The sequence below is a fragment of the Dermacentor albipictus genome, chromosome 9, assembly GCF_038994185.2.
Source record: "Dermacentor albipictus isolate Rhodes 1998 colony chromosome 9, USDA_Dalb.pri_finalv2, whole genome shotgun sequence".
NCBI classification, from domain to species: domain Eukaryota; kingdom Metazoa; phylum Arthropoda; class Arachnida; order Ixodida; family Ixodidae; genus Dermacentor; species Dermacentor albipictus.
The window spans coordinates 5028983-5047081 of record NC_091829.1 but is presented as its reverse complement, the minus strand read 5'-3'; the positions used below and the strand labels follow the sequence as shown (position 1 = coordinate 5047081).

The 18099-nt window shown below is 43.0% G+C and overlaps 1 protein-coding gene across 3 annotated transcripts; it reads right to left on the bottom strand.

The window, feature by feature from the left end:
• Nucleotides 1-1460: 1460 nt before the first annotated feature.
• LOC135906097 (phosphatidylinositol-glycan biosynthesis class W protein-like) lies at nucleotides 1461-17927 on the bottom strand. 3 transcript variants are annotated; one of them, XM_065437281.2, is made up of 8 exons: nucleotides 17719-17927; nucleotides 17433-17635; nucleotides 17186-17374; nucleotides 16012-16239; nucleotides 7655-7808; nucleotides 5460-5698; nucleotides 3387-3528; nucleotides 1461-1862 (listed from the first exon to the last, which is right to left on the bottom strand). In XM_065437281.2, the coding sequence occupies exons 2-8, from the start codon at nucleotides 17594-17596 to the stop codon at nucleotides 1518-1520; spliced, it is 1461 nt and encodes a 486-aa protein (XP_065293353.2). In that variant the 5' UTR covers nucleotides 17597-17635; nucleotides 17719-17927; the 3' UTR covers nucleotides 1461-1517. The 3 variants fall into 3 exon arrangements, with proteins under 3 accessions (XP_065293353.2, XP_065293352.2, XP_065293354.2); XM_065437280.2 differs by having other exon boundaries at nucleotides 16012-16242; nucleotides 17719-17925; XM_065437282.2 differs by lacking the exon at nucleotides 17719-17927 and having other exon boundaries at nucleotides 16012-16242; nucleotides 17428-17565.
• Nucleotides 17928-18099: the final 172 nt, after the last annotated feature.

Genomic DNA, 18099 nt, shown 5'->3' with positions numbered 1-18099 from the left:
CTTTTCTGTATTTCCAACGGAGTCCTGTACAAACGGAACTTTTGCCCTGATGGTGCTGGCCATACCAGGGCACCTTCAATGCACCATGCTTCAACAACGCCACGACACACCCACCACTGAGCATCTGGGTGTTACTCGCACCTTTGACTGAGTCCGGCGCCGTTTCTTCTGGCCGACCTCTACTGCTCTGTGCGCCAGCATGCGACTGCTTGCGACCTGTGCCAATGCCGGAAGCCCACTCCCACGACACCAGCTAGGCTTTTACAACCCTTCAATATGCCCACTGAGCCTTTCTTTCGCGTGGGACTCGACCTGCTTTGCCTTTTCCCTTTCTCAACTAAAGGCAACAAATGGGTTGGGGTTGCAAACGATTATGCCATGTGCTTCGCCATTACAGGAGCTGTGCCTACAAGTTGTGCCACTGACGTTGCGGATTTCCTGTTACACAATGTCATCGTGCACCACGGTGCTCCACGTCAGCTCCTTACACATCACGGATATTACTTCTTGTCAAAGTTCATTGATGATATCCTCCGCCTATGCTGTACTGAGCATCAGATAGCCACTGCTTGCCACCCACAATCTAACAGGTCTCGCAGAGCGATTGTATAGAATGCCTACCGGCATGCTAACTACGTATGTATCACTAGACCACCAGGACTGGGACGTCGCTCTGCCGTATGTCACCTTCGCATACAGTTCGTTCCACCATGACACTGCAGGTTACTCATAATTTTATCTACTGTTTGGCCATGGTCCCGTTTCACCTCTGGATACCGTACCTCCACAAGTCACACACCGCTTATGCCCGCGATGAGATTTCTATGGCAGCACATGCCCATCAGATTTCCCACGCTCCCCACACTGATTCCCAGGCTTCCCAGAAGTCTTATGGTAAGCACCATAAGGACGTGCAATATTTACCTGGCTTCCTTGTGCTCCTGTGGTTACCATCTTGTCGTGTGGGCCTATTGGAAAAACTTCTGTTGCAATACAGGTCCCTACCGAATCCTGTGACAGCTTTCGGATGTGACGTACGAGATTGCTCCCGAAGAGCCAGGCCCGTCATTCGTACAGCCAAGAACTGATGTTGTTTATGTCTCCTGTTTAAAGCTCTACATGCGTGCATTTGCCGGGCCATAATCACTTGCGCCGGGTCGGTGCTCCAACACCGGCGGTGTAGTGTTGTGATGCAGATCAGGACGCATGGACAAAAGACAATGATGAGGAAGTGTTGTTGCTGGGGCGCTTCAGCCGCTATGTTCTAGTGCTAGCTGGTGCCTTCAGCATTCGCCTTGCATACACAACATTCGTGCTTGTCTCCGCCTCACAACAATGTATACCTATATTTTCCCTTTCCAAATTGCAGTTTTGAGGAAGGGAGTAATACAAAACTGACAAACATTGTGACCTCTTCAGTTAATGCAGCGCAGTATAAACGAAAGGAGAGGACTAAGCCATTTCCAAGACTCACTTGGCTACTTTATTTGTACAAGCCTGACATAAAAAAGCTAAAGTCATGTGAATGGCAGCTTTAACTTGATCTTGTTGTGATGCAAGATTACAGCAAACATGCACACTACATAAATATAACTGACGAGTGCAACCACACACATGCCATCAGTGGCAGTCCTTGGATGAAAGAAAACATTCACCAGTCCAGTCAGAATATTTGCAAGGAGAAATACAGCCATTCCATTATAGTTGATGCTTTTCCATAGTATGTCAACATCAGTGTGAATGTTGTCGGTGTTGGTCACGGCAAAAAGATTGTAGTCTATGTATGCATCGCAAGGCAGAAGAGCTACACGAAGGAATGTGACCATGATGCTCAGGGCAACAGCAAATGTTCCAAGCGAGTACTGTGGAAGAAAAAAAAAAGGTATAATTAAAGTTCACACCAGCATACATGCACATCGGCAGCATAAACACTGCTTACAAATGGCACAAATAATTTCAGGTCCTCTGCCTCGTGACAAGGCAGCAGCGCATGCTTGTCTTACCAGTAAAGCTGGACATGAAGGAAATGTAATAGTTTTATTCTTTCCTATTTTCGTTCATTACTACATTGAGTGCTATTTATTTATTGGCATTGAAAAACAGTGACAGCTTAAAGCATTCAGCATGATGCTCTTATACACAAGATAGCATATTTGCATGCACATTTATTGTTTGTAATGTTATTTTTTTACCTTTCAGATTGCCTTTGACCTTTTTACCTTTCAGATTTATATTTCACATTGACATGTCATACTTAAACTTGTCTCGTGAGACTGCTTAATTACACCAGTTACTTCTTGCAAAGTGATAATTTGCAATAGTTCTAACTTTCATGAGAATAGGGACACATTTTTCTATTGCAACTGCATTTTACCGGCATCAAATTGTCTTTCCTAGACTAGTATTATTTCCTTTCGTGTTATTAAGAATGTGAACACATGCAATCACTAAAGTTCATCTATAATTCATCATCATCATCAGTCTTTTTTATGTCCATTGCAGGATGAAGGCCTCTCCCCGTGATCTCCAACTGCCCCTATCCTGCACCAACCGATTCCTACTAGTACATGCGAATGTCTTCATTTCATCACCCCACCGAGTCTACTGCTGTCCTCGACTGTGCTTCTCTTCTCTTGGCACTCATTCTGGAACTCTAATGGTCCACCGGTTATCTAGCCTATGCATTACATGACCTGCCCAGCTCCATTTCTTTCTCTTAATGTCAATTAGAATATCGGCTATCCCCATTTGCTCTGATCCACACACCTCTCTTCCCAATCTCTTAATGTTACGCCTAACATTCTTTGTTCCAATGCTCTTTGCGCGGTCCTTAACTTGTTCTCTAGCTTCTTTGTCAGTCTCCAAGTTTCTCACCCATTAGTTAGCACTGGTAGAATACATTGACTGTGCGCCTTTTTTAATGATAATGGTAAGCTTCCCGTTGGCATCTGATAATGTCTGCCTTACGCGTTCCAACCCATTTTTATTCTTCAGTAAACTTTCTTCTCATGATCAGGGTCCTCTGCGAGTAAATGAACTCGGTAAACATTTCCTTCAGACTCTAGAGGCTGACTGGCAATCCTGAGCTCTTGTTCCCTAGCCAGGCTATTGATTATTATCTTTGCTTTCTGCACATTAATCTTCAACCACACTCTTACACTCTATCTGTTAAGGTCCTCAATCATCTACAATTATTGGACAGTAAAAATTCTTATAGCATGTTTGCTTTCTCTATGCTTTGCTTGACATCTATGTGAATTATGTGATTTTTAAGTACTTAGACCCCTCCATTTCCCCTAATTATTCTCGCACATTACAGGGAGATCCACGAGGTATCATTTCCTGCTGGTGTGCTACTGCCAAGGAGTTTCACTGTGCACACACACCATCCAGAGGCAGTACGACAGGTTTGCAAGCCTCCTTGAAACAGGATCCACTGTAGTGTGCGTGATGTAAGTTGCTGCAAAAGCAACAGCAGTCACTCCAGCAGCCTGCACTGCCGTCATGATCCAGTCACGAGCACTGTTCCTTCAAAGGAAAGAGAGAAAAAAAGAAAGAATGCTGTGTACTTAGCATGACCATCAATACTACAATAAAAAGAATCCCATGCATAAGCAATATTTTTCTAGTGATCGTTTGAGCATGACGTTATTATGCCGAGTAACAATTTGCTAGTTGCGAGTCTTGACCCAAAACGGGCATCCAGCGAGGGCCACAATGTCATATAATTTTACATTTCCCACCACTGCACTTCTCTGCACAATTATAAATGCACAGGTCAGTAGAGGTGTACCACATAAAATTAAATTTTGGTGTTTTAAGCGCTCATAGTACAATATATTTGTGGGGCACACTGTAATGGGAACTGCGGAATAATTTTGACCATCTGTATTTCTTTCAACGCACACCCTTAATGCATGGTGCACAGGCGTTACTGCATTTTGCCCCCGTCGAAATGCAACCACCACGGCCGGGATTTGCTCCCATGCCTTCGGGTTTAGCAGCGCAACATACCATACAAAGTGAAAAGTGACATTTGTTTTAGGGTTGCTTTACTCGACACCAGGAAATATTTCACCCATTTTGCAATATGTGCATTCATGCCTTGTATGTACCTTCCTGCTCTCCATTATGTCTGCATGCAATCATTAGGTATTTGAATAAATACATATACTTGAAAGCAGTGCTCATCCTGTTTGTTTCCATTGATTTGTGTGGGTGCCTTGTACTGCACAGTTCCTTCTAATGAAAGCACAAAATAAGTGAGGTAATCAGAAGCCCACCACACAAAAGTAATACACAATTATACACTTTTGACAGTGAACTTTTAAACATCTTTTTTCTTGATAAGCACTACTTTCTTTCAGGTGTTCGTGAGAAGCATGCTGTAATGCATTGGCAAACAAAGCAAATTCTAAAAAAAGGTTAATTCAAGTTAAAGCTCTCTAAAAAAAATGACAATGTCCACGTGATTTCTTTATTACATGACAGATAATCAGAAGCTCTAGTTATTGGGTACATATCCATCAAACTTCCCATTGCTTGCATATATTTGGCAAGCAAGCTGTTGATGCAGGAAAGCACAATCATTTCACCATTATTAATGTAAATTAGGTGTCTCCAAGAAAACGTTATTCACTTTTCTATTAGAGAGCCAAAATAATCCACATATCTAAGCTATTCACTTAACTCCTGCTCATTTCCTTTCCGTTTTTCCTTTTTCTTTGGTTTGTAGACTTTATAAGTATTTTTGGTTTGTTCTGTTGCGAATGCCTTTAACTACTGCTTTAATTATACGACTACCTATTGACATTATATTACCTTGCAGTTTACTACATTTACATTGTATAATCTTCCACCTAGCGACTACTGTATTGCTGTTTTATGCTATGTATTTCCTCTAATGTGTATATTTTCTGACTGGAGGTCCCCTTTCAGCCACATGCTCTGGGGCCTCCTTCTGTATACTTGTGTAAGCACGCATGTCTCCTCCTTACTAAAGAAATAAACTGGAAATGATAAGTAGGCATCTTATTGAAGTAATTAGGCACAATTATGCACTTCCGCATACACTCAAGGACAACCTCCCACACACAGTGTATGTGTGTGTGGGTGAGTGCAAAGCTGTGCCAAATTACTTCAATGTGACCAGTTACCAACTAGCACAACAGCAAATTCTACTAAGGTATCGCACCATTGCAAAAGCAAAACCAAGAAGGCCAAATGGTCTTTTGATGTCATTTCCTTTGTACTAAGGTCTGCATTAATGCTTACAGTGTGCACTTTGTGTCTTCTGTATACCAGGAAGGGGCTTTCCAGCCATTCGACTCTAACTTGTAGTATTTACGACCACATTGTAATACTCCCTCAGCACTGTGAAACAACAGTGCCATCTCGTTGCCTTCTTTCCGTTGTGTTGCCTGTTCCATTTTAAGACATCAATTTCCACGGGCACATACCGTGGCTTATAGCCAAGTGTTCTTGCTGTTGCTGCAGCAGCCAAGTGCAGTGCCACATAGCCAACAATGGAGGCAAGGCCTTCCTTGTTTGCTGCCAGGAAACCTGACCGGTCATCATTGTCCAGGAATAATGCCAGTGGAGTGAACAGGAGGCAGGCTTCATACATGCCAGCCATGATGACAGCAACCACCCAGTCCAAGTGAATCGGCACGGTCGCATACACCACTGATGTTAAAATCTGCAGGTTACATAGCTTACATGTTTATGCTGTAAATTGTACCATTGGCTCACTAAGAAGTGACCAACAGTGACTGTTCACAATGCTAAGACCCAGACCTAAACGATAACACAGCACATCGCATTAGTGGTGCAACAATGGTGAGGTTCTCTAAGTAAACACAGCATCGATCAGTGTACAAATCCAGAGGCAGCCCCCAGAAATATCTGCAAGCCCAAGTCAGTGACGATTCATTCTGCTTCGCTTCAGGTGCTGTCTCTCTGCCTATAGTCATGAGCACGGCTACGGCCAACTAGTACTCGACAGACCTCATACTCCTCGGCCTCTGTCAAACAATGCGACAGTTCTGACCCTTCATCCAGGGACCTCGGCTTGCACAGAGGGCGACTGTGTGTGTATGCTTTAGGTATGCAGTACAATTTTTGCATTATTATTATGTCTTTTAGAAAACGCTTTATTTAGCTATACACGAAGTGTATTGCTTGCTGGCTGCAGGTGCCCCAGTTGTTTGAGCCACTGGAGTATCTGCGGCTCTGGCTCGGTCAAGTTTACCAGATACAGCCACTTGAGCGTCAGTGGCTCGAACGAGCGAGGGTCATGCTGGCGCCTCAGCTGTCATAACAAGAAGTGGTGGTACATAGCAATTACATATACATACACAACATGTCACATGTTTGTTCTCTGCCTTATATCACAGTTGCACCTTTGTTCTATGTTTTTATTGTGTCACTTGCATCATAGTCTCTCATGATGCCTCCTTACTCAAAGCTGTGCCTCTGCCCCATGCCATGCCACTCCTTTACTCACTTTGACATGCTGAAATTGCGAAATTGAAGCAGAGCAGCACTGAAGTTGTCTGCTTAGCCGAAATCCTAACGCTAGCACCACTTTCGACATATCCATCCCCAAAACGTATATTGGAGCACATTTTAAGGACAGATATCCCAAAAGTGGCGTTGGCCTTACGACTCTGTGACATGAATATGCGCAATTTGATGCATGCATCTTATTTATAGGCTCTGCAATATGAACACAAGCTATTAATGCCATTATAGACAAAGTTTACCAGAAAATTGGCTGTAAGTGACAAAAGTATATGTACATTAACTTTGTTGTTGTTTGTAAAACTCTGCTTTTTTAGTGAGTACGGTAGCTAGCTAGGTGAGTCGGTACATCTTTATAACTACTACACACAGCGCGCACTAAAAAAGATGAACGAAGAATAGACAAACACAGCGAAGCTGTTTATGGCTAGGTTCTGACAGATCTCATTTTTCTGGACATAGACCAACAATTTTAATACGTGGGCCAATCCTGAAGATAGTGCAATGCTGGGCCGACCCACGGCGGAGGTGAAGCAGCCGTTAAGCAATCCCCATACGCGCGTCGATACCAAAGATGGTGAAATTCTGGGCCGACCTGCGGCAGAAGCGAAGCAGACTTTAAGCACTCTCCATCATGGGCCAATCCCGGAGATAGTGCAATACCTGGCCAACTTGCAGAACATTCACAGCTTCGCTGGTCATCCTTCACAGAGTGGAAGGGCACTGAATTTTTTGTTTTGCCTTATTAGTTAAATTATGTTGGAGCTGCTGCTTAGTTCATTGATATAATGGCATCTTTACTGTTGCAGCACATGCACTGTCAGATTTCTCAGTGTCAGCTAAGTAGAAACTGATATACTGCAATATAAGTACTCATACACCAAATAAAGAAAAACCCAGAAGTCAATCCATAAAATGACAGCAGCCAAAGCAGGCTCATATGTAGTTACAAACACAAAAGTACAAGCTGGTTCTATGTTTCTCTTTTCACATTTGGTGATGTGTGATACAGCGCCACCAAAAGTGTTTTACCCTGTTTCTTCCATTTCTGTTTCATTCCAGCCTGCATGTGCATGTGTCTGCTTTCTGATGCTACTACGCATGAACAATCGTGACTGACAGGATATCTTACCCTGGTGCATGCTAGTGTGAAAAAGAAGTTCCAGTGGACACCATACTCATGGGCAGGGTTTTGGTAGTTGAAGACTGTCACCATCAACAGACGTAGCATCCCCAAAATGACAAGGGCTATACTGCCACGCACTGCTTTCCACACATATTGTAGGCTGCAAAAGATTTCACAACTGTAGAGATTATCTGCGCTGAAACAGAAATTTGAGCCTAATGTTCACACACCTTAGAGTATGCTTATAGTTCATGCCAGATATGCAAAGACTGGAATTAATTGTACAACCATGCAAATAAATAAAGGCCTCTTGTGTGCTTCGAGATTGCTCTAGAGATAGGCAAGCTCAGCTAGGCACAATGAAGCCAGATTTGTCATCAAATGAGGCTCTTCTGTAAAGCAGGTATGTGTAGCAGAAAGTGGGTAATGTGACTAACAGATAGAGAGAGAGAATAAACTTTATACAAAAGAGCACACAAGCGTAGGTAGCTCCTCCGCTCTAAAGTGGGTGGTCCCTTCAGTCCAGGAATCCAGTGACCTTAGCTGCCCTTGTTGCTCGATGGACCAGGTCCGGTGGGTCAGAGCTGGATAGTGCTGCCTCCCATTGGCGTGTGGTGGGGTGTGTTACGGGTGCGAGCTCTGGTATGCTTGCAGAAACCCTTACCATGTGGTAAAGTGTTGTACATTGATCGCAGTGTGGGCATTTATAGGAATACAGTGCAGGGCGTATGGCAGGCACGTACCCAGGGGGGGGCCCGGGGGGGCCCGGGCCCCCCCCGAAATCAAGTGGCATACCCCCCCCCCCCTCCCCTCCACCGCCACCACTCCTCACACATTCCGAAAGCGCCGCCAGATCAATGTTGAGACTTGGCAGCTGTTCATCGGTCAGCATTATGCTGCCTTTTTCACTCCTTTTAAATGGCGGTAGTTATCGGCATCTCTTGTAATGCGAAGGACAGTTTTCTCATAGATTCCGCACCCGCGCGATTACCTCGAGATGCGTTCAGTTGTCACCATCTATTCAACCGTCACGCGCATAGCTGTTGCTTTTGTTAGTTCAACCTTCTTTGTTTAGGCTGATCCTGGGACCAGGAGGGGGATGCGGCTGTTACTCAGCTGGTCTGTACTCTCATGGAAAGAGTTGCGGCCGGAGAAAACGCCAATTGCGTTTAATGTTTCCCTTTGCTTCATTATTTCCTTGAGTCACGGCTCGCCGCGACGCTGGCACATGCCCGGAACCATATACACGTGATACGGGTTAGATAAGGTGGGAAATAAAATAATGTGAAAGAGCGTCCATCATGAAACCCTGCAATGACCCTTAAACCAATAAGCAAGATGACTGTCGCCCATTACCTCGTCTGTTTTTCCCTAATTGTAGAGCACTTTTCGTGCAAAACTGGCAACTGGAAACAAAAATCGCAAGGAGTCCAGAAATTAAGCGATCTACTAAGGGAGAGAGCCAAGGCAACAACCAAACTGCAAGCAAAAGCGAATAATAAAAAAAGTTAACCGTTGTTTATGAGAATATTTATGGTTCAACATCTTTTTATTTAAAAAGGAAGTAGAGAAAACGCTGCCGGAAGTGGAGAACAATTACTTGTTTTGAATGACGCTTCTACAGTTATCGGTCGAACCGCCTCACGTAGGCACTTCTCTGCTGTGCTTATGTGGGTGTTTTTCTAACCTATCGCGGTGAGCAGAGTACGTCTAGAATCGCAGAGTCCTGCGCTCTACGCGGTTGTATGGGACTGACGGCCGCACAGCGTTGTGCAATTCGCGGAACTGTCAAAACTGATCAACAAGGCGAAAATAACTGATATTCGAAACTATAACATGAGAAAGACTGAAGAAGCCGTGAAGAATAAACACAGCCTGAAATCAGTAAAAAAGAAACCTGGCATAGGACAAACCATGATTTGTGCACTAAAATATAAGAAGGATAATATCATCAGCAATCTCGAAGATGTAGTAAAAGTAGCGGAAAAATTCTAAGCTGACCTGTATACAGTACCCAGAGGAGTCAGGATACGTCACTTAGAAACAGTAATGAAAAGGATACACGAACTCTCCTATAACTAGGATGAGGTCAGAAGGGACCTGCAATACATCAAACGATGAAGAGCGGGAGGAGAAGGTGGAATAACAGTCGATTTAAGGGGGGACGCGGGTCTTGAAATCGCGAAAAATGGTCAAAAATGGCAATTTTCAAAAATTGCGTTTTTGAAGTCTTTAATGTCCCAACTATGCCTCTACAAAATATTATGGCTCAATTCCTACTCGAAGTATAAAAAAAACGGCAATTTAGAAACGTCGGTGAGCCGAAATTGAACGCCAAGCGCGAAGATTTGCTTCATTTTCAAGCTGCCGTAGTTCCGCGCGACGCGAACCGATCGGCGCCATCTTGGTCTCGTTTGAAAGCTGGTTTCCCGCTCTCTATTCTGGCGCCCCTCGGCTCGCTGTAGACCCTCGTGCAGCGGAGCGATCGGCACCCCAAGCACCCGTTCTCAAGAGCGAAATCGTCGCGAGACAGCCGCTGATTGGGTGAAGCGGGCGCCTCCCCGAGGCGCAGCCCTCTGATTGGCCGTGACGCATGCTTCGCCTGCCGCGGCCCCGCGGCCGCGTTGTTCGACTCCTTCGCGTCGTCTGCTTTCGCCGGCGCGCACGTCATTTTTCGCATTCCTCTTGTATTTTTCGTTCTGCCTTTTTCTTTATCGTTCTTGTAGATATTTTGGCTATTGAGTCGCCTCTTTTAACCACGAATTTCTTGCTTTTGCGTGCCTGGTGTCTTTGTTCCGCGTGTCACGATGGCGCGAGACGCGCGCTTGAAAGCAAGCACGCGAAAAGCAGTCAGCAAAAAGAGGCGCGCATGGAATAAGAGCGCTACATCGTCGAGAACTACAGCTTCGGTGATGCCGCAAGCTGCTGTGGCATAGAGATATGGCTGTGGCCTTGGTGGATGCGGCTGGAGTGAGCTCGCCAACAACAGCTTCGCCGGTGGACGCGGCCGGACAGTCCCGATCGGTGTCAACTTCGGTGTTACCGCAAGTCTCTGCAGTGCCGGTGGATGCGCCTGGACTAAGCCCGTCGAAAATGCTAACTTTTGAAACGCTGCAAGTCGCTTCGGATTCCGTGTCGTCGGAAGCGGCCGAGCCGGCTGACCTAAGCCTAACGTCGACTTCGGCGTTTCCGAACGCCGCTTCGGTGCCGACGGACGCGGCTGAACCGAGCTCGCGTGCTCAACGCTTCGACGCGGTGTTTTGCGCGGAGTGCGCGGGGCGTGAAAAGTACGCAGACAATAAAACTTCATTGGCGAAGAAGTCCGCGACTTCCCGCAAGTTCGAGCTAATGAACGTCGGCGCAGCAAGTAAAGACGACTTTCTGAGCTTTTTTTTTTTTTTTTTGCCAAGTACCAATGCAATACAGAGGTTTTCACAATCTTTACATGAACAGATTTCTTTGAGTTTGGTGTTATTGTGTTCAGTAATGACTGGGCTGCATGCTAAAGCATTAAATTTTTCCATGTGATAGGTAAACAAAAGTGGCAGAGTAAGCAAAACTTTGAATGCAATTTTCTCAGCTTTGCTTTTTCGATCAAATGCCTTTGCCTTACGGAACTTTTCATAATGTTTGCATCAACTGATTTTATTGAATTAGGTATCATTTTTTTCAGTAAAACCTCAACTACATCCTAAAGCTTTCCATTTTTCATTAAACCCATTAGACTAGCAATTAGGTCAGATGTAAGCTAATTACTCCCGCATTGTTTTTTTCTTCCTACTTTGTTATTCATTCATGACCTATATGATCACTTTTTAAAAATTTCTTTAGCTTTAGGATGTGCAATGGGCCCTTGGAAATGACAGCCATTCATTGAAACTAGTTTTTCTAATTAAGAAATTATCATAACGGCCCGTAAGAAAAGACCTATGTGGGATGAATTATTTTGCAATATCTTCATTTATAGATGAGATATATAAAATCTGAATATATATTTGGGATCAGCATTCAAAGATATATCTGCATGCCAATTTTCAGGAAGATATGTTACGAAATAAAAAAAAAGTTTTCAAGACCCTCATCCCCCCTTAATCAAAGATAGAGGCGACACAATGCTTGGAAAACTAGTGGCTCTTTATACGAAGTGTCTATCGACTAAAAGGGTCCCAGAAAACTGGAAGAATGCAGACATTATACTAATCCACAAAAGAGAAGACGATAAAGAATTGAAAAATTGTAGGACTATTAGCTTGCTCCCAGTATTATATAAAATATTTACCAAAATAATCTACAATAGAATCAGGGCAGCACTACATTTTGTCAACCAAGGGAACAGGCTGGCTTCAGGAAGAGATACATTACAATGGATCACATCCATGTCATCAATCAGGTTATCGCGAAATCTGCAAAGTACAATAAGCCTCTCTACGTGGCTTATATAGATTACGAAAATGCATTTTATTCTGTAGAGATACCAGCAGTCATAGAGGCACTACGTAATCAAGGAGTACAGAACGCTTACGTAAAAAGCTTGGAAAATATTGCTACATGCGTGTGGTATTTGTTTGTTTGAACGAGGCATGTGGGCGCCATCACTCCAGAAAAGAGGAGGAAGAACGAACTGGGCTCGCGCTGTGAATCTGACCGGTCAGCGCTGCAACCGTTGTTGTAAATTTAATCTGTAAATAGTTTGTTGTCTTACTGACTTGTCCTTCGCGTAAGAATATCTACAGAGGTTCTACAGCTACCTTAATTCTACATTCTATTAATTCTATAGAGAAAGGGGTCAGACAGGGAGACAAAATTTCTCCAAAGCTATTCACTGCGTGCTTAGAAGAATTCAAGCTATTAAACTTGGAAGGCTTAGGAGTAAAGATCGACGGCAAATATTTCAGCAGCATTCGGTTTGCCTATGACATTGTTCTATTCAGCAACAATGCAGACAAGTTACAACAAATGATTGGAGACCTTAACAGAGAGAGTGTAAGAGTGGGGTTGAATATTAACATGCAGAAGATGAAGATAATAATAAATAGCCGGTCGAAGGAACAAGAGATCAGGATCGCCAGTCGGCCACAAGAGACTGTGAAGGAGTACGTTCACCTAGGTCAATTATTCACAGGGAACCCTGATCATGAGAAGGAAATTCACAGAAGAATAAAAATAGGTTGGATCGCATACGGCAGACATTGCCAGCTCCTGACTGGAAGCTTACCATTATTATTGAAAAATAAGGTGTGCAATCAGTGCATTTTGCCAGTGCTGACATATGGGGCAGAGACTTGAGAGCAAGTTAGGGACCGCGCAAACAGCGATCGAACGAAGATTGCTAGGCATAACGTTAAGAGAGAGAAAGAGAGCGGTTTGGATCAGAGAGCGAACGGGTATAGAAGATATTCCAATTGACATCAAGAGGAAAAAATGTAGCTGGGCAGGTCATGTAATGCGCCGGTTAGATAACCGTTGGGCCATTAGTGTTACAGAATGGGTACCAAGAGAAGGAAAACGCAATCGAGGGCGACAAAACAGTAGGTGGAGCGATGAAATTAATAAATTCGCGGGCGCTAGTTGGAATCGGTTAGGACATGACAGGGGTAATTGGAGATCGCAGGGAGAGGCCTTCGTCCTGAAGTGGACATAAAACATGATGATGATGATGATGATGATGGAGGTGGTGGGCCCCCCCCGAAAAAAAATCCTGGGTACGTGCCTGGCGTATGGCATGGTAGAGACTCAAGTGTGGATGAAATTACTTGGCACAGACCTTTCATGAAAATAACCTCATACGTGACCTTGTTTTATGCAACGCTACAGTCAAATCCACCTAAAATAGTATTGAAATGCCAGAAATTATCTTTTGCATACAGCAGCCATTCAGCAGGACTACTGTGCGAGTGGGTACATGGTACAAACAAGCAGTGTTAAAGCAAGTAAACATGTAATAATTTTAAAATACAATGCAGTTTCAAGAACAAAAATACAAACAAAGAAACTTAAACGAAGAAGCAGTGTCATAAAAATGAACATGCAAAAAGATAATGTTGTTCAATGTACACAAGAAGGACACCAATCTAAGGCATTTAAAAATTCTTGTACGAGCAATGACTGGATGTGGCCAGATATAAGATTCCACATATCTGTGGTCTGGGGAGCGCAAAAAACTATTTAAAAACAACTCAGTCCAAGAATGAAAGACAGATACGTTTAGTATGCGACCGTTTCTGGTGGATGATAATTTAGCATGGTTGTGTGTGTGTGTGTGTGTGTGTGTGTGTGTATATATATATATATATATATATATATATATATATATATATATATATATATATATATATATATATATATATATATATATACACGTACATACATACATATGAACGAGAAGAAAGAGGGCTAACAAAGGGCCCAATTTTTATTAATCATATCATAAGAAGCCAACAAACAAAGACACCAATGACAACAGACGGGACATTACTTGTATTTGCTAATTGAATTAAAGAAATTATAAATTAATGAAACTTAAAGTGAATAAAAAAACAACTTGCCACAAGTGGGGAACGATCCAATGTTTTTGCATCATGTGTGTGGTGCTCTACCAATTGAGCTACTGCGGCTCCTTTTTCCCGTCCATTTCTTTAATTCAATTAGCAAATACGAGTATATATATATATATATATATATATATATATATATATATATATATATATATATATATATATATATATATATATATATATATATATATATATGCCTCTAGTTGCTATTTTAACCAGAGTTTGGCTGACCCCATACGCTGCTCTGAACTAAAGCCATATCCTGTATAGTGGCCTATATCAACACAATGATTATCTGCAAAAAGCCACTAGGAGGAATATTGGTGGCCTAGTGCTTTTAACCTAGTCATACACACCTGCCTTATCTCCATGCTTCCCTAAGATTGCACAAAAAGAAATGCTCGAGTGAGGTTCACCTAGATGTGTTACTCACTCCACCTTAAGTGGTGCTGCACGTAAGTGCACCATGCTGTGAGATATGCACAAGTTGGTTAACTAAGTCTAACCTTAATAGTATAATGAATTGTCAGAAATAATGAAGTACCAGATATAACGAAGCAAGTCTAATATGTCTCTCGCCAATATCATCGTGTAACGAATCTTTGTAATAAATAGGTATTAAAAAGACATAAAAGATATATAACGAAGGCATTTTTATGTTGGAAGTGACTTTGTTTTAACAAGGTTTTGCTGTAGTTTGTTCAATATATTAAAGCAGCAGCGCAAGAAAAGAACACACAAGAATGCAAAAATGATGCCATGCAAGTTGATCTAAGAAGCAACAAGCTGTCCTAGAGTGACAAGCAATAACTAACATTTTTCTAGAGTAACAAGACATAACATTGTGATAGAGTGAAAAGCTTACTTGTGACAAGCCTGGTATCATGGGCAACTTCCTCCTGTACACTAACTTGCAGTTACATAGTTCATAGTCCTTTTTTACTACAATAAAACTAACTATTTCTTATTTAAAAAGAAAAATTTCTGATTTCCTGGCCAGCAATTGAAGCAGCTTTAGTTAACCAGGCCTCTAAATCTGCCATGTTGAAAAGGGCAGACTTGTTCACCTATAAAAGTATGGTCAGGCTCGCTGCCTCAAGCTGAGCTCAGCATTGGCCTCCAAGTGTGCATAAATATCCAGGAAACCAAAGGACATTTTTCAATGCAGGCAAAAAAAAAGTTAACAGATTTCTCCTTCATCTTCAAACAGCTTTTTCAGCACGAAAATTGACACAGAAGACAAAAGAAGCACAACACACAGACAGTGCTGTTCACTGTGTGCTTCTTTGACATCTGTGTCGTTTCCCAAGATGAAAAAGCTGTTTGAAGATTAATCAAAACCAAACTAACCCGACTTTCAGTTCTTTTATCCGAAAAGTGGTATGCCAGCTTTTTGCCATCCTCCTGCTGCTACTTTCAACTTGCCTGTCGTACTGAGTTTGCCCAGCAGAACCTTTTGCTGAAATGTGCTGTTATTACTAGCGAGGTTTTCGAAAGGCCATGCTGACAAGATTGATTCCACTAGTACCTTTCAGATGCAGAAGTACCTTATATCCAACACATTTTGCCGAATAATTATTGCATGTTCCTGCTACATGCTTTTTGAAGATGTAAACAGGTAGTTGCTTTGTCGAAATAACATGCCATGGAAGCCACATTAATAGTGTTCGGTCACATATGTGATCAAAACCTCAGGAGGCTGAACTATATCAAGACACCAGCGTCATTCAGTTCTAACCAATATGACAAACTTTTTGCGACGCATTGTATTACATCATTGTACATCAATGTAGAACTGAAATTACATACCGCTCTGTGGGAAGTCTGTTCTTGGCCTCTCGAGAACTGACGGCCACAATTATGACAAAGGCACCAACACCTAGGTCCATAGGACTGAAACCTGTCTTCTCTGTTTTGGCAAAGTACCGAGGCACAGTTGAAAAATCCACAGCCAAAATGCCAAATATGGTCATTAGAATTACTTGTGCACGACCCGACGTTAGTCCAGGGTAGTCATGAGGAGCTACTTTGACAATACTTCTGAAAAAGATGAAAATTTCAGGAATGCAGCTGCAGTAATATTTCTTTCTTTTACAGCGGAGCTGTCTTAGGCTAGTTTCCAGCGTTTTATGATGTGCATAGGTAAAAACGATGGCGGCATCTATAGAGCTAAAACAGCTTAAGCATAAGGCAAAATCGTCTCAGCGTATGTGTCCCAGCTGCATTTGAGGCCAGATGTGCCAAAACCGGTTATGGATGATGGTTTGATGCATTGTGATCTGCACAAACAATGACAGCACAGCCATTGCACCCTATGCCTTACTGACGATGGGCTAGTGCTAGGCTAGTTCGAATGTGCTGATGACGTCGGCACATACATTGACTCCACAGCCTTGCTGTGGAATGTGCCCACGCGTGCGCCGCACAGCCTGGGGACAGAATCATTGTCGCCACCATATACGTTCATTTTGGAACGTCAAAGAGGGTCCCCTTGAAGATTTTATTATCTATACACTTAGGTGGATCCTCCCGGTGGACCCCAATCCCATCATCATTGTGGGTGACCTTAATGCCAATGTGTCTCGTGCCGGCAGAAAGTGGTTCCTGGCGTTTCTCTTGGAAATGTTTGGCCTTCAATGTTGCGCCAAGACCGATGTCTCCACGATGTGCCATCGGTCGTGCATAGACATAACATTTGCTAAGAACATCTCCAGTGTTGTCACAGAGCCCATGGCCGTCTACCATAGCCACCATAAAGCCATGGTTACTGTGGTCACGAGATAAACGTAAATACAAATAAACATAACAACGTATACATATTGTTTTATTTTATTTATATACAGCTCCGCTGGTCATCCACTTTCACAGTGCGTATAATTTCTCAGATTTTCTTTAAAATTATGGTAGCCATACTCAGCCAGAGATACCGTGTACTTTTAAAACTGGAGTAATCACGTACGACATACAAAACATTAAAGTGTACCTATTTTTGGTCAACTTCTTTCCCTGTTTTTTTGTTGGGGTCCACTGGTCAAACAGGCGTTGTGCGAACCGTATCCCAAGTCCTAGGGCGATGACTGTGAACACTAAGCAAGCCCAGTAGTCAGTAAGAAGAGTGAAAGACAAAATGAACGGGACGCACTGAACAAAGATAGCAAGGCTTGCAGAAAACCTGTAATTAAAAAGGGAATATCAGACAGGCCATAGCATTGAAGGTGAGATAACATTACCAGATGTTTTTCCTCAATGTTTCGATGGCGGGCAACTGCACAAGCGTTGAGTGCAGAACGGTGCTGTACATCAACAGACCGCCAATAAGTAGAAGCTCCAAAGGATTACAGCCATCTTTAGACGTTACGAACGCCTCATGAACAGCCTTTTCTGATTTGTCCATGGTACCTAACTCGTGCCCGAAGACTCTGAAAGAGAGCCGCTGCGCCAGTCGCCCCCCACCCCATGTCGTACATGAAAGTACGCATAACCAAACAATCGGCTAAGTGAAAGTGAATCACTCACCTCTAGAAGGAGGAAGTCGTCTTATGACATGTTCAAACAACGTATTGTAGGTTGTCTTCAATTTTCATTGTTTGTCACCGCAAGGCAGTGGAATTTGCGTGCACAGTGCCGCGACGACGAAATAGACGGACCACAGGACGAAACCAACTGCAAGATTAGCGCCACTACAGCGACTCGATGAAAAGAGTGCCAAAAGTAGTAGCAGACACCGCAGCTAGGGTGCCATACCGCAGCCCCGCAGCGTCGTCGGACCATGGTCGGGCCTCATTATTATGTGCTGCGTACCGTGTTATTAAACATAATAAGGCCTTATTTAATTATTAAAATTGTAAATCCAGTTATATAAAAAATCCAGTTATATAAAAAATGACAATGAAATTA